This window comes from Rhipicephalus sanguineus, chromosome 5 (assembly GCF_013339695.2).
Source record: "Rhipicephalus sanguineus isolate Rsan-2018 chromosome 5, BIME_Rsan_1.4, whole genome shotgun sequence".
NCBI lineage: Eukaryota > Metazoa > Arthropoda > Arachnida > Ixodida > Ixodidae > Rhipicephalus > Rhipicephalus sanguineus.
Genome location: NC_051180.1, coordinates 164954677 through 164980245, shown reverse-complemented (window position 1 = coordinate 164980245; position 25569 = coordinate 164954677). Strand labels below are relative to the sequence as shown.

Below are 25569 nucleotides of genomic sequence, written 5' to 3'. Positions count from 1 at the left end.
TGTCACATGATGATGTCGTCACACGAAATCAACGCGTGGTCATTGGTGTGCTGATCCCGGAGGCTGTGCAATGCCATGTGAGGCCTTGAAGGCTTGCAATGTTTTCGATCCTGGAGTCAGTGCCACACCACGTAAGGTGCAGAAAGCCTTTGGGGAAGGGTGGGCAAGGAACGATACATTGACAGAGAAGATAAAAAAGAAGATAGCTCACAGATAAGCACAAGTTCAGCAACACAGTCAGTGCCACTCTCAGACACCCTAAATCTTGCATTAGGGTCACTTTACTTTGTTTTTTTTCCTTGAAGAGCGCGCAACCGTAGAGCCCGGACCGATTTGACATATGTAGTGCGTGACGGCTGCAAAGGATATATGTCGAGCTTATTGCAACTGTGAATAATTCAATGGATTGATGAAGTCAAGCGTAACACGGAGTGCAGTATCGACGGAGAAGAATATACTGACGAAGGAAAAAAAAAACAGCGCGCTGACCAAGGTATAAATATTTTCATTGGAAAGACGTTTGTTTGTCTGGTCCACTGTGTCTTGTCTTGTGCTCAGATCTCCACATTTTCAAACCATGCCCCGGCAAAGTCCTCTGTGGAAAAGTAGACATGGCACAGCTTGTCCTTGAGGTCTCATTTCCTGCAAGATTCAAGTTAGCTTTCTGATACCTGAACAGAAGTTTGACGGAAGGACAGTGGCTCGCTGGCCTGTTGTATCAGGACTGCCTCAAGCAGTACTCCAGCCATTGTTGGGGCTGTTGTGTTCGTGGCCCTCTCATTTCGATTATCCTGTAGGGGACCGTACTGCAGGGAAAGGATACAGGCAAGGAAAGGGTACAGGGAAAGGATACAGGGTTGCCTGTGGCTAGCTAGGTGATCGGAGGCGGCGTGTCCGGTAGGCGTCCTGTAAGTGAAAGCTGGAGCACCTCTTCCAAATTCTGATGATCACGTGATGTCGATGGTGAAGGACGCAAAGGTCAAACCGGTAATAATTGAGCTAGTCATAGGGTGAACCTGTGCCCAGAAAATCGATACACTCACAGTATAACAATAACGACAAGCATGGTAGTCGGTAGTTGAGAACGTGATCTGTCGAAGAAACACTTCGGTATTTATACATGCGCCATCGTACATTCCAGCTTTATCGCCAGTGCTCGCGTAAGTTCCAGAACGCACTCAATCACTCGTGCGTGAGTGCAATCTGATGAAAACGTTCGAAAGTTCTGAAGGTTCCAATTCATTAGGGCGTCCCTTGCGCCAAGTGATAACATATGTAACAGTTTCAGTATGTAATTTTAACACCTAAGACGCTTTTCGAATTGTCGTGAGCAAGCGTAATTTGGAAGTCAGTTACACCACAAAACGTTTGTTTTTTTTAATATATTTACCGCGGGGTCATTAACACGACTGCTGTACAGCAATATTCTAAAAGTCGTACTTGCTTCTAGAGATACATAGCACATCACAATAAATTTTAATACGAAAGTGTTTTATGCCGGGGTCCACCAAGACTTCAGTGACGCATTTCCGTCACGGAAATGACGCCGAAAAAATTTGCACGATCAGATGGCAAAGATAAAAGGTTCCGTCAACGGGCATCGAACCCACGACCGCTCGCTCCGCAACAACAGATGCCGGGCACGCGAACCACTGCGTCACGGTCACTTTTTTGTCTTTATTGCAGAATGTAACATTCAAACAAAAACAAACACTCTGGAGGCTTTACAAACGCGCCTTTCAGATCTACCACTCTCCCGGTCGGCGGTGTGGTGTTGCCCTCTGGGAGCGTAAAGTAGAGTAATTCTTCATTACTGTGGCCTCCGCGATTAGCACCTGCAACGCGTTACACGTCCGTCCCATTGGGCGCGTTTTCAATAGAAGTTCAATTTTGTCAGTGCCTTAACGCACCGCGAGGTGGCAACCTCAACCTAAGCGTCGTAAAAGCGTCTGCCTCGCTCATAGCATCAAGCCAAGCTAATCGAAACGAAAAATAGCTCAGCGACGCGCGCCTGCCTCACCTGGCTGTAACACCGCGTTCCCCGCTCACGCGCTCGCCCAGAGAGAAATCGCAGCCGGGCTACTGGGGCGGCACGACGCGCTTTGCGTTTCCCTCTAGTCCGCCCGTGGTGTTCAATCACATTCTAACATACCGCGGGATGCGACCAAGTTCTGCGTCCAATATGCGACGCTCTTCTGGCTATCACACCTCGTTCTCTGATTACGGTTTCCCCGTTAACTACTACAGGTACCCCAAGGGTTTGTTTAACCATTTAACATGAACGTTGGTCGTCGAGATGGAGATGTACCACCAATAATCAAAGTGGGTGCATGCACGTCAAACGGTGCCATTAGCTGCCAGACGTGAATATACATTGCGCAAACTGTCTTATATCAATGTAGAGTAAACATTCAGTTACTCCTGTAAGGGCACGCTTTACTTTCGTGTTATTCCGATTCCTATGATTGAGGGATCAGCCATCTTTTTTCACGAGTCGAGTGTTACTAGTGTGGCACATTCTCGAACCAATGCTAGCAATGTCGACTGCTTTGAGGCGTGCGATGACGCATGACAAACTGACTAGCGGACTTCAATCCGAATATCGGCGATACCAAGCCGATTTGGCTGTCACGTCAAGTGCTGCATCTTTAGCTCCCCTCCATTCGATTCGCCGAGTAAATTATTCCACTCGTTTCTTTATACTTTAGCACTGGTGTTTTTGCAGAAGTTCTCAATAAAGCTCGTAAGATTGTTCATGCGGTTGAGTGACATCGGGTAAAAAATCGATGTTGCCAATCGATGTGGAAAACTCGGAAAGCCCGCAAAGAGAGGTGACAAGAAAAGAAGAAAAGACTGACTCATTTCAACGGCATGTGTGAGCGTGACGCAATGTACTCGCTGAAATTTCCAGGTCCTGATAATTAAAAAAATTAAAACAGCTTTGCACTAGTGGTGCCAAGCCTGAAGGAAGTGCGGAGCTGGGCAGCCTTCTTTGTTTCTCTTTCTTTTTCTCTTTCTTCGTATCTTTCTTTCTTTTTCTCTCTTATCTATATTTCTTTCTCTCTTTTTCGTCTCTCTTTATTTCCACTTCTTTCTCTCTATCTATTTCTTTCTCTTCCTTCCTTTTCTTTCTCTCTGTCTATATTTCTCACTTTCTCGTTGTTTCTATAGCTTTGTCTCTCCGTCTGTAGAGCGGATGTCTATCGGATGCCGCAGCTAAGCGAAATGTGTGTTATCGCGTGCCGATACCTTCAAGACGTAATATCGGGAGCAATGTGACCTGGAACACCGAATTCGCGTTTATACGGTAAATTGTAATGTAGTGATATTAATGTGACGTATGGAATTGCAAAAGATACCTTTCCGCTTTAGCATTTAGTGTCATGAACACTTTTGGGCTTGCCAACTACGTTTAGCCGCTATGGTATTTAAAAACTAAGTTCAGTGTTCGACCTCATGCTTCTCACGACTATACCTATCTACGGCATGTCACGTGTGAGCCAACATGCGAAAATGACACCGTTTGTAAAATGCAACACCTGCAGTTATGCCAATGAAGGGTAATGAAGCTCATCGTTTGTTACCTATGATGCGAGTGATGCGCGCGCTGTCTAATCAGTGTATCCTATTTTAATAAATGCCGACTATACACTCTTGCGTACTCTTTACATATTAGAACATTACCTTGGGCTCGTCGACAGTGTCGATGCGCGCTGTTTCGAAATACATCAACAAATTGTATAGACCGCTCCTGGACGTAAATCGCATGGGAAAAAAAGAAAACAATGCCCGAAAGCAGAGGGACACCGATAACCCCCTCTTTAGCCATCTGGCGACGTTCCTGCCGTAGAGCATACTGGTGCCAAGCTTTTTTTTTTAATGACGCTTTCGTGACGCTAAGCTGGTTCACCAGTGGCAAGCGGAAACCTAGGCAGATGCAAATCGTAGAGAGGCCGTCGCAGCTAAACACAGAAGTTCACGATTCAATTACGCAGTTATATATTGCATCTTTCCAAATTCACTTCATCTGAGAAGTTCTGGCTCCGCACAAGCGGAAAGCTAAAGCATGAGGCCCGCGCGCCTTCCGCGGCCGCGGCTGCTGCGGCGTACACACTTTTCCCATGAGCGCTTGCGCGCCCGTTAGTGGAGGTCGTGTACCTGAAAAAGGTGTATTTTCGATGGTAACGGGAAAACACTTTCGTGTTCACATTTGCTCAAGATGTAAGATCCTTTCTATCTTCTAGAGATCTGTCTTAGCGTTTTCTTTAATATAATATCTGCTCGCCTCTTCTGTAAATCCCACACTGCGTCCTTTAGAAAGGGAACTGAGGTTATGTGACGGTGTATCTAGTGCCACTTTACAGCGAGAGCTGTTATGACATCATTTCACCGGCCGTTTTTGGCGCCGTAGTTGTCCGCCGCCGCCGCCGCCGCCGGTGTCTGTAACCAGTATCGCTCGAAACAGGAAAAAAAACGAAATAAGAAAAAAATTCTAGGATGGAACGAGGTTCGAACCTGGGCCACCTGCGTGGGAACCCAGTATTCAACCTCTGAGCCATGCCGGTGCTTGAAACTACTTTGCAAAAAGGTCCTATACAGGCTTTACGTCGGGAAGGAACCACATTAGCATATGCAATATAGCGTGGTAGAAGAGTAAAATAAGCACCAAGCGTCGCACAACGCGAATTCTGTAACCAGGCGTCACACAATGCGAATTGCGCAACGAGTAGGTTGTTGAATGCTTCCAACCCATTACAAAGGGCTCTGCCATAATTCTTCATCGTCATCAGGCACAGCATCAACAAAGTGCGCATAATGCCTTACTTGCGTTTAGCAGGTACCAATGCTCTCCGTAGAATGACGAAAAATGGCACAGTGCCTGCTGCCCTACTTCTCAAAAATTACAATGATTTATAGCGTAGTGGGTTCCTCGCAAGTGCAGTTGTATTGGTTGCCAAGGAAGCCCATAAGCGCACGATCCATTTCCTCGGGGTCTCAGTAAAGTTCTTCGCCCCCCCCCTTCCCCGTCTCTTTCCCACGTCAACGTATGTTATACAGCATGATGGGAGAGGGAAATAGCGACCGGGCGTCACCCAATGCAAACTACATAACTGGTGGGCCGTTTAAAGCTTCCAACCCATTACAAAGATGAGGCATAATTCTTCATCGTCATCAGTCGTAGCGTCAACAAAGTGATCATAATGCCTTACAGACGTGTAGGTGGTGCCTCACTTCTCCGCAGAATGACGAATAATGGCTTAGTAGGTGCTTCCCAACTTCACAAAAATTGTGATTTATGGCGTAGTGGGTACCTTTCTAGTGTACTTGTATTGTAGCCCCAAGAGCGCTTCCTATTGCAATTTGGTATTTTATAATTCTTTTCTCTAATTGATTATTTTCGATATTAGGGTTCTTTTCTCATTCTATTGGCACATAACCCAAATATTCTTATTTTATTTTCAATACTCGCTTGTAGTCCGATTAATTCAATTACTTTTGTCTAAATTCTAAATTTCCATATAATGTTTACCGCCGGTTTCATGGCCAATCCCCCTTTGTGTGTAAGAGCCAGTAGAAGAGGTTGAAGCAAGCAAGCAAGCTTACAACGGGCTCTAGAAACGCCGCTCATTCAGCTTTCGCTGTGACTGTGCTGCGGTTTCAGCGCAGGCCTGGCGTTTTTTTAGGGGCGAAGCTCCTTAAGGCGGCACCCGTTCGTCCCTCGTCGTGCTCGTAGTAGTGAGTAACAAGTCTTACCCTTTGACCTCCAAGGTGGTGCCGGTGGGAGATTTCTCCTGTGCGTTGTTGAACAATAAAAAATTCGCAGCGTGCGCGTTAACTAAAAGCCGAATTCTTCTGTCTCTGTAGAAGTGTAAGTGTTAGCTAAAAGCCGACTTCTTCTGTCTCTCATTCCCATTAGCAGCCATTGTTTACCTCCAAGGTAGTGCCTGGTGAGATTTCTCCTGTGCGTGATTAAACAATAAAAATTTTGTTCAAAACGCCGTTGATTGATGAAATAAACCAACGAAAGACGCCAGATGTTTTGTAAAAACAAAACGAAAGAACGCCAGATGTTTCTAAAGCAAAACGAAAAAGACGCCAGCTGCTTAACGAAAGGCGCAAGGTGTTTTCTAAAGCAATGGTTTTCTAAACAATGAAAATTCACAGCGTACATGTAAAATTAAAGTGAGCTGCAAGTCGTCATAACTCATCGAACCTTTAGTATAAACGCGCCCGATCTCACGTCGGTGATGATGTACTGGGCAGAATTCACGGAAGATTCACGGTTTACCGATGAACCTCCGCAGCTTCGCCCACTCATCATCATTCACTCCGTGGATATGCTGCGATTTTTTTTTTCAATAAACACTGGGCAAGATTTTTTTTATGTACAAGGACATGTTTCACATTTTTGTTATGGCTGATTCTTATGATAGAGCGATCGCACACCTGTTTTTTCTTCCGTAAGTAAAATACGCTAGCCTCGCTAGAAATTCGGGCATTTTTACGAGGTGCCTGTTTTGACAGTCTTTAGTGTTTAACATTATGAGAAAATTATAGCGTTATAACAGTTCTACCGTTATATCGTCATTATAGCATTATAACTGTTCTACCGTTTTCGTTTGCACAAGGGTACGACTGGCTATTATTAACACTTTCAGTACTGCTTTAAAACAGTTGCACAGTGCCAGTGTACATCTGCGCGCTGATAAAAAAGCATAGCTCTGCTCAACGCGGTTGATGAGATTCGGTCGAGGAAGCACAGAAGCCAACAAGACTCCCTTAGACGCCATTCGTAGCTACTACGGCGATTGAAAGTATAGCCTCAAGAGGCGAGCGTATTAGGAAAGAAATCAGGACGAAGAGCATCCTAAAGCTAAAGAGAAGTGAGCCAATCAAGGCTAAATGGAGCGAGAATGGCTGGAAGCGAGGTCACGCAAAAGCCTCGTTTCTAATCACTGGACAACTCTTGCGATGCACCGTGGCTTTTTTCTTTGCTAGGCATCAACGAGCGGATACGACGGTCGATTACTTGATTGGTGTCTCCTCGATGTCCCGCTTTTAGTTTATACTTCGCGGCGCCGCCGACTGGTTCTGCCTTTTGAAGCCGGCTTGTTAACTTTCATTAATTAGACGAAGCTGAGGACGAAATTAAAACGAGAAGGACGCTTGAGCTTCGCCTGCAAGAGTGCAACGCGACAGCGTAATCGTGTCCTGTTCGCATCGCCTTCTCAATCGCTAGTCTGGCTTCGCCTCTCGATGGACACCTCAGCCGCGCCGCAAGGAAAGGAACGTCTGCGCGCGTAACATTGGCCGTTTCAAACAATCCTAGAGTGCCTACTGCAAGCACAGTTGCGAAGTGCCCACTATACACCATAATGCTTCCTTTTGCGAACTGGCGAAGTACACCCTTCGCGTCCGTATGGCAACACGCGCCCCTTCGCAGCTGCACAGTTTGTTAACGTTGCTGCTGATGATGACGGTTATTCATTTTATGCCTGAACACTTTGTAATGAGTGAGTATTTAAACTATGCACTCGTTGAGGAATTCACATGTTTTGACTCCTGGAGCGAGTATACGCTTCTGCCATGCAATATTACATGCGTCAAGGAGGCTTCTCGCAGTACATGACATTCGTATAGGGTTATTTTCCGAGACATTTTCAAGCTATGACGTGGAAAGAATGGTATTATTTTTGCCGTGGGCATAACACTGTTTAATTTGCAACTGTCCAGCTGCAAATTGCCACTGTGCAATTTGCAGCTGTCCGTCTGGATGCTCGTCCCCTCATCGAGAACTTGTCCGGGAGGGCGTGCAATAGATCGGTGGGGACGTTGCTTGAAAAGCAGAATTGTCGGTTTCCTAAGCTAAGCTTTGCCGCGTTGCAACAAAACTATGCGGAGCAGCGTAAATATGAGCTAGAAAAAGCGTCCACAGATTATTGTAGGGAAGCGTAGCAAGATTAGAATGGAGGAACAGCGCGTGACTTCATGAATTTTTGAGAGGTAACTTTTGCCGCAAGACAGTGTTATGCTGCATATTATATAACGAGCGGACAAGGGACACAAACGCAGACCCAAGTATGTGCCGGATTTCTTACTAGTTTACTTTATTTTATATGCGGAATACTGCAGGGACACAGCAGGACCCAAGTTGGAGTGACAAAGAGGTGAATGGGCAAATCAAATACATCGCAATAAAACGTTACAGTGCAGGGAAGTGTAAGCGAGTAAAATGAAGGAAAAACATGACAAACATATCATTCTAATAACAACACCATACCCTCTCTATACACTCAGGTAAAAAATAAGAAGTGTCTGATGAGGACGAAGACACACGCAAAAGTTATTACAATGTATAAAAAAGTGCGCAGATATGGAAACCGATAAAAACAGCTATTCATTGACAATGCAGCTGTGGTACTAACATTACCCGCCGCGGTGGCTTTGTGGGTATGGCGCTTGACTGCTCACCCAGAGGTCGCGGGATATAATCCCGGCGGAGACGGCCGCATTTCGATGGAGGCGAAATGCTAGGGGCCCGTGTGCTTGAGTTAGGTGATAAAGAACCGATAAAGATAAAGAACCCCAGGTGGTCGAAATTTCCGGAGCCCTCCACTACGGCGTCCCTCATAATCATATCGTGGTTTTGGGACGTTAAACTCCAACAATTATTATTATAAATGGCTATGCTTGCTCGCTCTTGTTAAATGTGAAGCATTTCTTAGCGAACTTCTGCGACTTTGAGCGTATCTATCTATCTATCTATCTATCTATCTATCTATCTATCTATCTATCTATCTATCTATCTATCTATCTATCTATCTATCTATCTATCTATCTATCTATCTATCTATCTATCTATCTATCTATCTATCTATCTATCTATCTATCTATCTATCTATCTATCTATCTATCTATCTATCTATCTATCTATCTATCTATCTATCTATCTATCTATCTATCTATCTATCTATCTATCTATCTATCTATCTATCTATCCGCCTACGACTTTGGGCTCTCCTGGCCGTTTCATTAATCGGATGCATACCAAAATTAGTATGGGAGAACATGGCCGTATTGCGAACATAAATGACAGGTCATAACATGACAATCATGACATGCATGTCATGAACAGCATGATTTACATTCCACGGCCTTGGGGCTCTTGCGGTCGTTCCGTTAATTTCATATATACCAAAATTGGGATGGTGTGACAAGAGTTCATGGCGAACAGAATGACAGGTCCCAAGGTGAAAAGCATGACCCGCATGTCATATGCAGCATGATTTACATGACATGATTATGGGCCGCTCGCGGCCGTTTAAATGAATGGATATATACGAGAACTGGTATCACGAGACATTTCTGTATGACGAACATAACTGACACGTGGTAACATGAAAATTATGACATGCTTGATATGTACGAGATGATTTACATGCCACGCTCATGGTGAATTTGCGGCCGTTTCGCTTGCTTGATATACACCAAAATTGGTATTGCGCGACGTCATTGTATGACGAACGTCAATGAGAGGTGGTAATATGAAAATCGTGACATGCAAGTCATGTACGACATGATTTGCTCGTGGTGCGCTCTCAGCCGTTTCGCTGGATTGATACACACCAAAATGGGTATTGCACGATGTTACTGCATGAAGAACATGAATAACATGAATAAGAGTGGGCATGGAAGAGCGGCTACAAGGCAGACGCATCCAATGTTTTTCTGCATTTTTCTACAGATAATACGGCCAGCCGGCCTGGGCTTATCGCTCTCGTGTGCAACAGCCATGGACACCCCCGAACAACTGCGCTTGCGTAGGACACCGCTGAGCGACCAGCCATACTGTCCGGTTCCGGAATTTCAAATGGACACGCCTGTTCCAGTTTCTTCGTGGACTACGACGGCATCCTCGGCCCAGAAATCATGCATCCAGCCACCTTTAAATCAAGGCCCGCCACCTGACTTCACCAGTGGGCATGGAAGAGCGGCTACAAGGCAGACGCATCCAATGTTTTTCTGCATTTTTCTACAGGTTAGCCCTTGTCAATCTTTGCACTGTAAGCCCTCTAGTAACGTCAACTTGCTGCTCCTTCCATGCCCCAGTGTTCTCATGAGCTGCATTTGTGAATGTGTGCATGTTATGAAGCTATTGTTGCTAGGCGGCGACGTGGAACTTAACCCTGGGCCTCCGAAAGAAGACCCTTGCCATACTAACAAAAAACTGATGGCGTTTCTCAAAAACTTAAGCACTAAAATGGACAAAAACCATGCGGAAGTACTTTGCCAGATTACTGAAGTAAAACAAATGCAACTAAATCTCGAGCAGCAAGTCAACAGCATAAATGAAAGACTTACAACTGTCGAGCAAAAACTGGCTGTTACGCAAAAGTCGAGCGAACTTCAGACAGTAAACGCAGAAGCAGCCCGTTCAGAAGCAAGCAGTCTCGCCAAACGTCTAGACGAGTTTGAAGACCGTTCGAGGCGCGATAATTTGATTTTTTTATGGCTTCAAGGACAGTCAGTCTGAATCTTGGTCCGAATCCGAAAAAAGAGTGCGCGAACTTTTGTCTTCCACGCTTGACTTGCAACTATCTGAGGACGCGATTCAACGGGCACACAGACTAGGGAAATTTTTTCCTGAAAAATGCCGCCCAGTTATTGCGAAGTTCTCAAGCTTTAAGTTAAAGGAGTCTGTGTTGTCCGCTCGGTCAAAGCTCAGGAATTCCGGTATTCAAATATCCGAGGATTATTGTGTTGCCACGCGCACTTCACGTAAGAAATTACATGAATATGTAAAGGCCAGTGGCCGGCATTTTTCTGTTCGCTACAATAAATTATTTATTAATAAAAAGTGTTATGCTTATTTCCCGTCATGTGGTAGCGTATGCGAAATAAACACGGACGGCAGCGAAGCGCCTCTTGTGAAGGACGCTACTACTTTATCCGATGAACAGGCCTCTTCCGCGTAGCTATCGGCCTGTGAGCAACATGTTCCCGAGGTTACCGGTCGAAATGTTTTTCTTTTTTCAAATGTACGCAGTGTAATGAACAAGCGAACTGACCTGTCCTCCCTTATCGACACGTGTAATGCTGATATAGTAGCGCTCACCGAAACGTGGCTTTCCCCAAGTATTACTAACGACGAAATACTTGAATGTAACGTGGCCTTCAACATCTATCGTTGTGGTCCCGATAATAGACAGGGAGGAGGTGTCTTAATCGCCGTTTCAGATCACTTGCACTCATACGTTGTACCTACCACGTGTTCCTTAGAGCTTATTTGTGTGTGCGTACGCATCAACCACCGTAACATTATTTTTTGCTGCTGCTACCGACCGCCTGTTTTTTCTTCCTCGTTTTGCACTGATTTGCATGACACATTGTCTTATGTTATTGCCCGATTCCCATACACGCCTTTATTTTTGTTGAGTGATTTCAACTTTCCAAGCATTAAGTGGTCTTCCACAGGTGCTCTCCAAAGCAACTTATCCCGTGAATCCTCAGAATTCGTAAACTTGTGCCATGACTGTCATATTTCACAAGTTATCACCGAACCAACACGAACAACTACAAGCGCAAATATACTCGACCCCGTCTTAACCACTTTCCCCGATATGGTTCGTGAACTATGCTTTTTACCCGGTTTAAGCGATCATTCTTTCGTATACTTTACCATTCACGGTAAAGTTAAACACCCTGTTCGCCAACCGAAGCTTATTAGAAATTACAACAGGGCAGATTTTGCTGCAATTAACCGCGAACTTAGTGTGTTCCTTGACGACTACATGCTAAAATTTGAAGAACGGTCTGTTGAAACCAACTGGAATATTTTTAAAGTTGCAAGTCTGGTTGACAGGTACATCCCACTGCGTGCTATTTCAGGTAAACATCGGTCCCCTTGGTTTACTTCTTCGTTAAATCGCCTGTTAAATAGGAAGAAGCGCGCGTTTATAAAAGCCAAACAGAGTAATGAATCAAGTCGATGGAGCGCTTATCGTGAATGTACTACGCAGTATAACGAGGCAGTCGAGAAGGCCAAGGAAACATTTTATAGAAACACACTTCCCTCGTTACTTGTAACGAATGCGAAAAAGTTTTGGAACGTCGTAGGGGGTCATAAACAGAATATAATATCTTTAAGTGACAGCAACGGCGTACCAATTCCGAATTCTGAGTGTTGTTCTGTGCTCAATCATGTATTTTCTAAATCTTTTTTATCATCAGCTGTGTCTTTTCCCTGTATTACTGAACATAACTTCCCCGTTATGGATCCTGTTGTTATTGATTTTGATGGTGTACAGAAGTTAATTCGTGGCCTGAACCTGTCTTCGTCTTGCGGAGTGGACGGCATCACTCCAAAGTTTTTGAAAAGTACGGATGTTTATTCTTCAATGTTTTTGTCAAAACTGTTTTCCCAGTCCTTAGAATCCTGTTCTTTACCACGTGACTGGAAGGTGGGCAAGGTGGTACCATTATTTAAATCTGGTGATGCACAGTCCCCTTTGAATTACCGACCAATATCCCTCACCAGTGTACCTTGTAAGCTTTTAGAACACATAATTTATTCTCATCTCGTAACCTTTCTAGATACAAATTCATTCTTCTCTCCCAATCAACATGGCTTCCGTAAACATTTTTCATGTGAAACACAACTGGTTTCGTTTACACATGACCTTTTTGCGGCATTGGACAGCGGACTAATCATTGATTGTATATTCTTGGACTTCTCTAAAGCTTTTGATCTTGTTTCTCACCAGTTACTCTGTTTTAAGCTAAGTAAATTAAACATTGACTGCAATATATTAAGATGGATCGAATACTTTCTCGCTAACCGAACTCAGTGTGTCACCACCAACAATAACAATTCACAAGAGTCTCCTGTCACTTCTGGTGTGCCACAGGGGTCAGTTTTGGGCCCTCTTCTCTTTCTTGTTTACATAAATGACCTGCCTAATAATATTCTATCATCAATTAAATTATTTGCTGATGACTGTGTTATTTATAGAAATGCTTGCACTAATACTGACGCTAACTTCCTGCAACAAGATCTTAATGAAGTTTCTTCCTGGTCACTAGATGGAACATGCGACTTAACGCTAATAAATGCAAGGTAATGCGAGCTTCTCGCACCTCTAGTTCTATTGATGTTCCCGAATACCTAATTAACGATAGTGTTTTAGAAAGTGTTTCATGTTACAAGTATGTTGGAGTAAAATTTACCTCTAATCTCTCATGGCACACTCATGTCACCCACGTAACTAACAATGCCAATCGCACTCTTGGCTACCTACGAAGACACTTTTCAAGGGTACCTTCAGCCCTTAAACTCATACGATATAAAACCCTTGTTCGTCCTAAGCTCGAGTATGCAAGCGCTGTATGGGATCCCGGCACTAACACACTAGTTGAAACCTTAGAATCCGTCCAAAATCGGAGTGCACGTTTCATCCTTTCAGACTATGCACGCACATCTAGTGTATCATCTATGAAAACAGTTTTGGGCCTTCCACTTCTTTGGTCGCGCAGGAAATTGTCTCGTCTTGTTCTTTTTTATAAAATTTACCACAATCCACAACTAAAACAAGACCTTCTTTCCAAACCACACTACATGTCATATAGATGTGACCATCCCCACAAAGTACACATTCCTTTTTCACATACCAAGTTCTTTCACGATTCCTTTATTCCCACTACCTCGAACGAATGGAACCACCTACCCTCCTCTGTTGCCCAATTGACCGATGTCACTGCTTTTAAGGCTGCTGTTGAATGCGATGTTTACTCTTAGCAGCATTTTTCTTTGTTCACTCTTATTTTTCTTATTACTATGTATACTCTTACCCACTCCTTTCTGTAACGCCTTCGGGCCCTGAAGGTACTGAAATAAATAAAAATAAATAAACTGTTGGTAACATGAAAAACTTGACATGCATGTCATGTATGTATTGTTTTACATGCCAAGCTCATGGTGCATTCGCGGCCGTTTCGCTAGCCGTTTCGCTAGCTTGATATACACCAAAATTGTTATTGCGTGACGCGACTGTATGACGAACGTAAATTAGAGGTGGTAACAAGAAAATCATGACATGCAAGTCATGTACGACATCAACTGCTCATGGTGCGCTCGCGGCCGTTTCGCTAGATTGATATGCTCCAAAACTGGTATTGCGGGATGTTACTGTATGGAGAACATGAATAATAGTTGGTAGCATGAAAACCATGACATGCATGTCGTGTATGTCATGATTTACATACCACGCTCATCGTGCATTCGCGGCTGTTTCGCTAGCATGATATACACCAAAACTGGTATTGCGCGACGCGACTGCATACGAACGTAAACGAGAGGTGGTAACATGAAAATAATGATATACAAGTCATGTACGACATGATTTGCTCATGATGCATTCGCGGCCGTTTCGCTAGCTTGATATGCACCAAAATTAGTATTGCGCAACGCGACTGTGTGACAAACATAAATGCTAGTAGTATCTTGATAATCATGATATGCATATCATTTACGGCATGATTTACATGCCACACTCATTATCTGATCGCGGCCGTTTCGCTAGATTGATATACACCAAAATTTGTATTGCGTGACGCGACTGTATGAGGAATATAAGTGACAGGTGGGGTGGTAAAAAGAAAACCACGATATGTATGTCATGTATGGCATGATTTACATGCCATACTCATGGTGCACTCGCGGCCATTTCGCTCGTTTGATATACACCAAAATTGGTATTGCGCGATGTGACTGTATGACAAACATAAATGGCAGGTCCTAACATGCGAATTATGTTATGCATGTCATGTACGATATGATTTACATGACACTGCCATGGTGCACTTCCGGCCGTTTTGTTAACTGGATATATACCAAAACTGGTATGGCATGACACGAGTGCGTGATGAACATAAAATTCGGCAGATCCCACGTACCGTGGGAGTAGATGTTTGCGAAGCATGCGGCGGGTAGGTGACTGTGGCGTAACGTTTTTTACTGAGCGACACTTTCCAAATGACGCTAAAGGTTTGTATGAATTTTATACGCACACATATGTATGTTGAAGAGCCGCATAGGTGTTATATAATCAGTTGTTTACGGTTGGGTAACGCTGCCAATGGCAACGTTGGTATTACAAACACCAGAAGCGGTAAGCTGATATGTAGTGCTTATACGTGTCCCGAGAACACACGCACGTTTCACGAACCCGTGTGCACGTGTGCAAGAAGTTCTTGACAGTTCTTGAACAAGGGCATCATCACCGTGATTAGTGAGCACCAGCAGCTGGTCATGAGTTGTTATAGGATCCGGTCGTGATCGTGGTGACGAGGGGTCCATGTGTAGTGAAGTATGTCGTATAGTAGAGCTGTTAGAATTCGTGGATGCCTCGGATATTTCGTCGACACATTATCTGTCGACAGAGCCGGCGACATGTCGGAACCTGAAGCCACCCTTCGCGTTGGGGCGGTATATGCCGTCGAGACTGTAAGCCTGAATAGTGCTGCGTAGACCAACATCAGTGGATGGTGTCTGTCGTATTCGTAGACTACCTGGGCGTATGTGGCCTACGTGGCCTAGTCTACAAAGCGGCTGTCAATCAATCTGGCATCATCCTCGGTCAGCATGAGGCCATCGCCCAGTCTCGTAAGAAATGAAGAGGACACTGCGTCGTCCTGGTGGACGAAGTGCACTTTACGGTGCGGTGATGTGGATATCATATGTGACTTTCGTTAATGTATTCCTCCGGGGTTGAGCAATGCTTCAATATAGCTTGCTGAATCATAGGAATAAAAACGTATTGTTTATTAGACTGCTATAAAAGCCGAACCAACACTGGAACTACACACATTAATCTCATATGACGCCTGTACCGTAGGAGTACACATTGTAGGAGAATAATGTAGTGTTTATTGCTTTCTTGTAACATTAGATAGCCAGCACCACAATTGATGCTGCACCGATATTACGCCTGCGTAGGCTGTTTTTCTAAACCAGTTTATAGACCTGGCATGGCTCAGTGGTAAAATACCTGATTGCCACGCAGAATGCTTGGGTTCGATTCCCGCTGGGATTCTAATTTTAATTCTTTCCATTCGTTGAGTCAACGCTGCCGACGTCGGTTTTCGTTAACGCTATCGCATTTAAGTTACAATCTCTGTTCTCGCCGTTCCTGGGTAGATTTAAACTGTCAATCACCTGTGGCGCATACCCATACACCGCGGCCCGTGGTTAATGGGTATGTGCCACACGTGTCTAGTGGAAAGGGTTGGACGACGTACGCGACAAGATTTTAACGTCATTCATGTCATGACCCGGCAATCATATTCGTCAAATCCTCTTACCCTCCCATGCAAAGTTTGGTCTACACCATGTTAAGGAGGTCATAATGAGAGCACCCAGACGTAGGCGGCTAGATAGATAGATAGATAGATAGATACGTAGATAGAAACGCTCAAAGTGCCAGAGGTTCGCTAAGAAATGCTTCGCATTTAAAACGACAGGTCATGCATTGTACATACCAGAATATACGTCTCATTAGCATGGCACATACCAGATTGTGGATGCATGCATGCATGGCAAACATGCGCTATATGGTGACCTAGATGCCATGGCCTGAATGGTTTCTTTTGGCTCAAAGTCAAACAAGGCGATCTATGCAGCTCTTTGCTGGCAGCTTCGCATTACATCGTGTGATGGTGTAATGTGGGCCCAGGATCCGAAATAATTCAACCGGCAGTCAGGTGATTCTGTACACACAACACAGACTTTAACACAACCGATAACTGACGATTTACACACAACACACTACAGCATTCATTAGGTACATTCTAAACGTCCTACGCGCCTCGGCACACAAACTGTCCTACTCGCCGTTATGCCTGTTGCCGCTGCGGCGAGGTCGGTCGTCACCGGTACTCCTTGGGCAGTCAAGAGTCACGCTGCCTTGACCGTGGCGAGGTGGTAGTGGTGGTGATGATGGCACTGCAGGCCGGTAGATCACCAGGCCACTGCAGTGCAGGTTAACTGCCCGTAGCCAACACCACTCGGGCCCCAGGACCTCAGGCCAGGAACAGCCTAGGCTGCCGGTCTCCGTGTCAGCACCGGGCACAGAGCGGGAAACAGGCTCACCAGGTCCACATGGCTGCCGGACGCCTGGTTGAGTGACGCAGCCCGAAGCAGGAAGCCAGGTCGCGACATCGCCTGGTTGAGCGATGTCGCGACCCGAACCGCCGACCAGCGGCTGCCCTTCCAACCGTGTCGCGCTCCAACTGCTCGAGCCGCACGCCCCGCTCACGCTTCCTTTTCGTCGTCTTTTCTTCTAAGGCGTACCGCAGAGCAGAACTGTTGTTCCCTCTTCGCCCCGTCACGGGCCACACAATCCACATCATCACACATCGATTCCACAGTGCGTGGCATCTGCCGGATTTTTCTATTTCTTTTTTGTGTGTTTCTTTCTATATAATTTTCTCCCTTTCTATTTCTTTCTCTGTGTTTCTATCTTTTCCTTTCTTTCTTCACTTTCTTTCTCTCTATTTCTGTCTTTGTATATCTCCTTCTTTCTGTCTCTTTGTCTCTGTGTTATCAGTCTCTTCCCTATCAGTGTTAATGCATACCACGCCTGACAATCGGCGCACGTGTTCTGGGAGGGAAGCAGAAGATGAAGAAGAGAGCGCGTGCCGGTTCATGAAGCTGACAGTTTTCAGGTCAGGCCACGCGGCCCAACAAAAAGCTTAACAGCTCCGCTGTCAAATGAGCATGACGATGCTGTCTTCTGGGCGCTGTAAGTCTACTTACATAAGGCTTGGCGTTTGGCTTCATGGAGAAGGCATTGCTTTTTGGTAGAAAGAGATACTTTAGTCCTTGCCCTCTTCTTCGTGATTGCAGAGTGTGAATGCTATGTTATGCCAATAAACTATTGGGACAGCCACTTGCGTGTCATTTAGACTGGGTGGAGCTGACAGGTATACGTAGTGTCAGTATGAGGACGTCAATTTCAGTTTTTCGTATAGGGATTCCGCACAATTGACGCGCATTGAAATCACCTTACCCCTAGCGCAGGGCAGCCAATCAGATGGTATAATTCTGGTTGGCCTCCCCGCCTTACCCTCATTTTACAGCGAAAGCTGTTATGAGATCATTTCACCGGCCGTTTTTGGCGCCGTAGTTGTCCGCCGCCGCCGCCGCCGCCGGTGTCCGTAACCACTGTCACTCGACATAAGAAAAAAAAACGAAATAAGAAAAAATTCCAGGATGGAGCGAGGTTTGAACCTGGGCCCTCTGCGTGGGAGCCCAGTAGTCAACCTCTGAGCCATGCCGTTTTTTTTTATGCCCGTGCTTGAAACTGCTTTGCAAAAAGGTCCTATACAGGCTTCATGTCGGGAAGGTTGTTGAATGCTTCCAACCCATTGCAAAGGGCTCCGCCATAATTCTTCACCGTCATCAGGCACAGCATCAACAAAGTGCGCATAATGCCTTACATGCGTTTAGCAGGTACCACGGCTCTCCTTAGAATGACGAAAAATGGCATAGGCGTGCTTTCCTACTTCTCAAAAATTACAATGATTTATAGCATAGTGGGTTCCTCGCAAGTGCACTTGTATTAGTTGCCACGGAAGCCCATAAGCGCATGATCCATTTTCGTGGGGTCTCAGTAAAGTTCTTCGCCACCCCCCCCCCCCCCCCCCACGTCAGCGTATGTTATACAGCATGGCGGGAGAGGGATATAGCGACCGGGCGTCACCTAATGCAAATTACATAACTGGTGGGTCGTTTAGAGCTTCCAACCCATTACAAAGGGTTGAGCCATAATTCTTCATCGTCATCAGTCGTACATTACGCATTACGCATTACGAAGGCATTGTGAGCTTTCTGCACAGCACTTTGTTTTGCACTGCCTCCGTGATCGGCCCACCTTTGACCGAGCAAGGATGTCATGTGATGCGTCAACATGTGACGTCACGTTATGTGACGCCACAGTGACGTAGAAAAATGGCATAATGCCTGCTTTCCTACTTCTAAAAAATTACAATGATTTATAGCATAGTGGGTTCCTCGCAGGTGCACTTGTATTAGTTGCCAAGGATGCCCATGGATGGATGGATGGAAAAACTTTATTTCGTCAGAAAACGGTTGGGGACGATTCCGTGCTAGATGGCCATCAACCCAAGGTTGACGGCGACCTGTGTGGCCCACTCCACGACCCTTGTCTGGACGACTGGGTCTGAGCTGGTCAACACGGCCTCCCACTGCTCGAGAGAGGGATCACGCATAATATCCGCCGGTGGCGGCACCATGCTACATTCCCACAGTATATGGTCATAACTTGCCACTGCCTGGCACCATTTGCATTGTGGCTTAATCTCCTCCGGGTATATTTTGCTCAACACGTATGGGTTGGGAAAAGATCGCGTCTGTAGTTTTCTCCAGACGCATTCCTGCGCCTTGGTCAACCGCTTGTGCGGTGGCGGATAAAGCCTACGCTCTAGTTTATAATGATTGGTGATGTCATGAAAGGACACCGGCCGATCTCTCGCGGATCTCCCCGGAACGGGCGGCTCACCTGCTCGGCTGACGAAACCTCGAGCATTCAGGTGAGCCACCTCGTTCCCAGTGTTTCCAGAGTGTGCTGGTACCCAGACAATTTCTATTTCTCGAATTTCTCGCCCCGCGGCTCGGTGCAGCAGTCGTGCGGCGGTGACCGATATTCTGCCCCTCGCCAGATTTCGAATGGCTGTTTTCGAATCACTTAGAATCAGGTCAGACTGAGAATTAGTGATAGCTAGCGCTATTGCCGCTTCCTCAGCAGTTTCTGAGGAACGGGTTTTGACTGATCCAGAGGCGACCAAGCGTCCCCGCCTGTCCACCACCACAATCGCAAATGCGTCCTTGTCCTTATATTCCGCGACGTCTGTATAGACTGCCGATTTGTACTCTCCATATGGAACATGTAAATTTCTGGCTCTTGCCTTCCTGCGTCCCTCATGGTGGATCGGATGCATGTTCTTGGGCAAAGGCTTTATGTACAAGGCCTTGTGTAATTCTCGCCGCACCTGAGTTTTAGTGTCACCAGCGGGAGCCTCGGCGCCAACGCCAATCCTTTCCAACATATCCCTGCCAGTTTCCATTGTCGAAAGCCTAGCATGCTGCATCACCAGGTGCGCCTCCCGTACTTCTTCCAGGGTGTTGTGCACCCCTATTCTTAGTAGCCTGTCTGTTGACGCATTGTTAGGAAGCCCAAGGGCTGCCTTGTAATCCTGCCTAATCATAGCCTCGACCTTGCCTTTTTCTGTGGTACCCAATTTCATGTAAGTTGTCGCATAAGTAATCCTGCTGAGCACAAACGCCTGTACCAGCTTACAGAGATTCTTTTCTTTTATCCCGCTCTTACGGTTAGCGATTCGCCTGATTAGCCTTACGGTAGCGTTGACCGTGTTCTTAAGCTTTTCAAAGGCCACCGTATTCTTCCTGTTAGTCTGTAAATATAGGCCCAGGATTCTGATCGTTTGGGCTTCGGCGACCGGCATACCTCCCACTTTTACCTCCAGCGGTGGTGGCGGAATATAGTGCCTCGCATGTGGACCTCGTGGTTTGTCCCGAACCACAAAGAGCTCGGACTTGGGCTGAGAGCATGAGAGTCCCGCATCTCCTGCGAGCTCTTCTACAATATTGACTGCCTGTTGTAGTGTTTCCTCCAAGTGCGCGTCGCTACCCCTGGTCACCCATAGAGTAATATCATCCGCATAAAATGTGTGCTTCAGTCCCGGTATCTCTTCCAGCCTCGGCGGTATCTTAATCAAAGCGAGGTTAAACAGGAACGGCGACAAAACCGAACCCTGTGGCGTCCCCTTTCCCCCCATCGGGAGAGAATCCGATTTGATTTCTCCAACTGCAATCTCCGCAGTCCTGCTCTCCAAGAATGATCTGATGTAGCGGAAAGTTCTGGCCCCTGGGCTAACGTCCGATAGGTTCTTTAATATCGCCTCATGGGAAACATTGTCAAAAGCCTTATTCAGGTCGAGCCCCAATTTAGCTTTGGTGCCCGTGCCGTTCCCGGGATCGACTACGTCATGTTTCAGCCGTAAGATGACGTTCTGCGTGGACAAATTGGCCCTGAAACCAATCATAGTTGCGGGAAAGATCGCCTTGTCCTCCGCATAACCCTGAAGCCTGTTTAAAACCACGTGCTCCATCAATTTGCCCACGCATGATGTCAGCGAGATCGGGTGCAGGTTCTCCACGCAGAGCTTCTTGCCTGGCTTAGGAATAAATATAATCCTAGCATGCTCCCATTGTGCTGGGATCTCCCCTCCCGCCCAATACTTGTTCATCAAGTCCGTGAGTGGCCCCACCGATTTGAAATCCAGGTTCCTCAGCATTTTATTAGTAACCCCGTCCGGGCCTGCGGCTGACGTAGTGCGGAGCTGCCCCATGGCAAACTCCACCTCCGCCACCGTAAAGTCTTCATCTAGTTCTGAGTTTTCCGTCCCCGAATAGTGTGGTAAGCAACCATCTACTCCTTTGGTTATGTATCGATCCCGGAGTTCCTGTATAAATTCTCTAATCGTGCCTTGATACTGATGCTCTAACCGAGTGATTTGTCCCCTTTGTGCCGACTTGGTTGCCGCCGGATCCAAGAGGTGCCTCAACAACTGCCATGTCTTTTTGCATCCAAACTGAGCATTCATTCGATCACAAATGTGTCCCCACTGCTTGCACTTCAAATCCAATGTGTAGGTTTCAATTTGGCGTTCTAGCTTGGCCATCCTTCTGCGAAGGACGCCACTATGTTTCTGCATCTTCCACCTGTTCAGGAGACTCACGTGCGCTTCCCACATGTGTAACAGCCTAGAGTCTGCAGTAAACTCCTCTTCCTCGATTGGAACTTCTACCGTGGTACTCTTTACATCCTGCTTGAGCGCCTCAACCCAAGCGTCCAAGTCTTCAATTTCCCCGTTCACCGTGTCTGCCCTGGTTTTCCTAAATCTGTCCCAATCCGTAACTTTATGGCCTTTCACTTTGTCTTTATGCTTCGAAGCACTAAACGTCGTGGAAAGGATATAGTGATCACTGCCTAGCTTTTGTCCCGTGTTAACCCACTTTGCATTACTGATATCCTTGAGAAACGTAAGGTCCGGAGAAGTATCCGTGCTAATGCTGTTGCCTATCCTCGTATGATCTTGCGGGTTGTTTAAGAGCGTCCACCGCAGATCCCGGGCAACTTGCCAAAGCCGATTGCCCTTTGGGCTGGCTCGGATGTAACCCCACTCTGGGTGAGGCGCATTGAAATCCCCCACCACTATAAGCTGAGCACTAGCCGCTAACCGTTGAGTTTGAATCAGGAGCGGTGGCAAGCCCAATCCCTTATCTTTTGGAGAACAATATACATTAAGTACAAAGAGACTCTTCTCATCCTTTCGTTTGGGCACAATCTCTAGCAGTACGTAGTCTTCCCTGCTGCTATGTACGGTATGCTGAATGGCGGTGGTGTTGCGATGGACTAACACTGCGGTAAAGACGCGCAATACGCCCCTTGTATCAATCCCTTGCGGTGTAAATGCATTAAATCCGGGTAATTTCACGGAACCACTAGCCTCCTGCAAGGCTATTATGTCCGGCTTACTATCCAGATTTTGTACGTGTAACTGCAGGTTACCCCGCTTGCGACGGAAGCCCCTGCAGTTAAACTGCCAAACCTCAATTTGTTGGCGAGGGGCCATGATGAGGCAACAGGTTGTCCAATGTTGGCGCTTGGCCAACTACGGGGGACAGTCTTGCCTCCAATAAAGTATGGAGCTGCTGAAACGTGCCCATAACCAGGGTTTGGGAAGCCCTGAATTCACTGGCGAGGGTGCCAAGACGCTCCTCTGTTTTGTCGAGTCTAGCTTCGATTTTGTCGACCCGAGCCTCCAACCTATCCTGTCTTTCCCCCTGTTTTCCTACTTTCTCCGCAAGGTCAGTTACGTCTGCCTTAAGACTAGTGAGCTTAACAACCGGCTGTGGCATGTCTACCATCGATGCTTCGGCTAACCTTTTTGCATTAACTCCCTCATCTGCCGGCAGCGGCCTCTTGACTGGCCCCCTGTTCTCCACTTCCATAGCCGCACTCTCCTGTACGCGAGCAGACGCCGCTTGCGTCGCTTTCTGTAGGCCCTGTATTGCTGGTGCCTGTACCCCCTGTCGTTGGCCGCTTTTAAGAGCGCGTTCCATCTCTACAATCCTAGCTTCCATTTTTTTAATCAAATCGCCCTGCTGCTGAACCAGCGTTTCCAATTCCCTCTCTCGAGCAGTTTCATTTTGGGTGCCCGCGTTTGACAAGCTCACCTTTTTGGTAGGGTCGCGTGCGTTTCTGTCAGGACTGGAAACTCGTCCGCTCTCTTCACCACCCCCGCCTCCTGGCAATGGTGGGAAAGAACTCGACTGGTCCCTGCTCTTGCTTGTGCCTCTTTTACCACTCGATGACCGCTCCTTGGCCCTCGAGTGCCGCTCATCCTTGCCAGCTTGGTTCTCACGTTCGATGCTCTGCTGCCGACCTGTCGGTGGCTTGCGGACAAGACGAAACTTGCAGTTCCGGCTCCCTGTGTGATGCGCGCCATGGCACACGATGCAGTCAGGCGTGCACGTCAGCGGCTCTCCTTCTGACGGGGCAGGATGGTCCTTCCTACAACGATGACATAAGTTAGTCTTCGGACGAAAGCAAACGTCCGCTCGATGTCCAACTCGTCTGCAGTTGTAGCAGGTCTCAACTAAATTTCTATACGGAATCAAAGCGTACAGACAGTTCCAGTAAGTGACCTGCCGGGGTACACGCTTACCCCCGAACGTGATCTGAATTGCCTTCGACTTGCCTAGAGGTCGCGCATCCAGAATTTCCATGCCTTCATTCTTCTTCAGGAATCCCGCCCGGACTTCTTCCACTGGGCATCCATCCAGTCGCATATGCCCCACTGCGATTCATACACGGCGTGCTCACCGTCAACGTGTTGTTCGCATAAGCGCATGATACATTTTTTCCGGGTCTCAGTAATTTCTTCGCCCCCCCCACCTCTCTCTCCCACGTCAACGTATAATATACAGCATGGCGGGAGAGGGACATAGCGACCGGGCGTCACCTAATGCAAATTACATAACTGGTGGGCCGTTTAAAGCTTCCAACCCATTACAAAGGGTTGAGCCATAATTCTTCATCGTCATCAGTCGTCGCGTCAACAAAGTGCACATAATGCTTACAGACGTGTAGCTGGGGCCTCGCTTCTACGCAGAATGATGGATAATGGCTTAGTAGGTGCTTCCCAACTTCCTAAAAATTGTGATTTATGGCGTAGTAGGTACCTTGCTAGTGTACTTGTATTAGTAGCCCCAAGAGAGCTTACAACGGTGTTTTTGAAACGCCGCTCTTCCAGCTTTCGCGGTGACTGTGCTGCGGTTTCAGCGGAGGCCTGGGGTGCTATGCAGGATGGCCCGAGTTTGGCGAAACTCAGGATCTTTCCGAGCTCTGGCGACACCCCCTTTTGTACGAGCTAACAGTACGAGAAGGTGAAATCCATCCCTCAGCGCGCGCTCTGTTCCATTGGTTACGATGGAACGCGGCGTCACGTCAAGGGCGGCCGAGAAGGTTGGGTGGTGTCTTCAAACTAGAGGCACCTTCTTTCATTTCTTTGTCGTTCCACTCAGTGCAGAAGTGCACTCATGCAAGAAAAGTGGCAGAATGTTCTACTAACTATATTTTTATGTGTGCGCGGGCCGTTTGAATCCATTTTCAAGCGTTTAACGTGAGCACTAAGTATCCTTTAAAATAATCAGTCCCGTGGCCTCTGAAATTAGTTCCGACTGAGCGCCTTACAACACCGCGGTTCGAGCTAATCGCCGAGGCCACGTGTATAATCAGCATGGTCGGCCTGCACATTCTAGCGCGTTGCTCGGCTGGCGCGCGCCCTCTTCATTCGTCCTTTTATTAATCGTTTGCTCGCTCCCCGAGCAGGTGCGCCCGGCTGATTAGCTAATTGGCTGGGCGGTATACTTAGGTAAGTCAGGACATGCTATGACGAAGCTGATTAAGCCAAATCATGCTGAGGCCGAGCTAATTAGGCCACGTCTAAGACCATGCTAAGGAAGCCGTGTAAAGCTAAGAACAAGCTAATTATTATCATGTTAATTAACACGACGCTAATTAGTAGCGTGTAATCAAAACCAAGATAATCAGGACCTCACTCACCGAGATTGTGTTAATCAGGGAAGTGCTAATTAGGAGTATGCTAATTATCTATGTACTAATCAGGACCTTGCAAATTAAACCTGAGTAATTAATGTCCTGATAATTAAAAAGTTAACAACAACACAGGACTATTCTATATCATGTTAGTTAAGACCCAGCTAATTAGGGCCATGCTAATTAACATGACGCTAAGTGGGAGCGCGCTAATTCAAACTAAGCTAATTAGGAACTTCCTCACCAAGTACGTGATAATTAGGATCATGTTAATTAGCATTATGTTAAGTACATTCGTGCTAATTAGGACTTGGCAGTGGAATCTGAGTAATAAATGTCGTGTTAA

General features: G+C 46.5%; 1 protein-coding gene across 1 annotated transcript; it reads right to left on the bottom strand.

The window, feature by feature from the left end:
• Positions 1-554: 554 nt before the first annotated feature.
• LOC119395057 (uncharacterized) lies at positions 555-23953 on the bottom strand. The gene is made up of 4 exons (XM_037662350.1): positions 23830-23953; positions 23467-23592; positions 19578-22382; positions 555-595 (listed from the first exon to the last, which is right to left on the bottom strand). The coding sequence occupies exons 1-4, from the start codon at positions 23951-23953 to the stop codon at positions 555-557; spliced, it is 3096 nt and encodes a 1031-aa protein (XP_037518278.1).
• Between the last annotated feature and the right edge of the window lie 1616 nt (positions 23954-25569).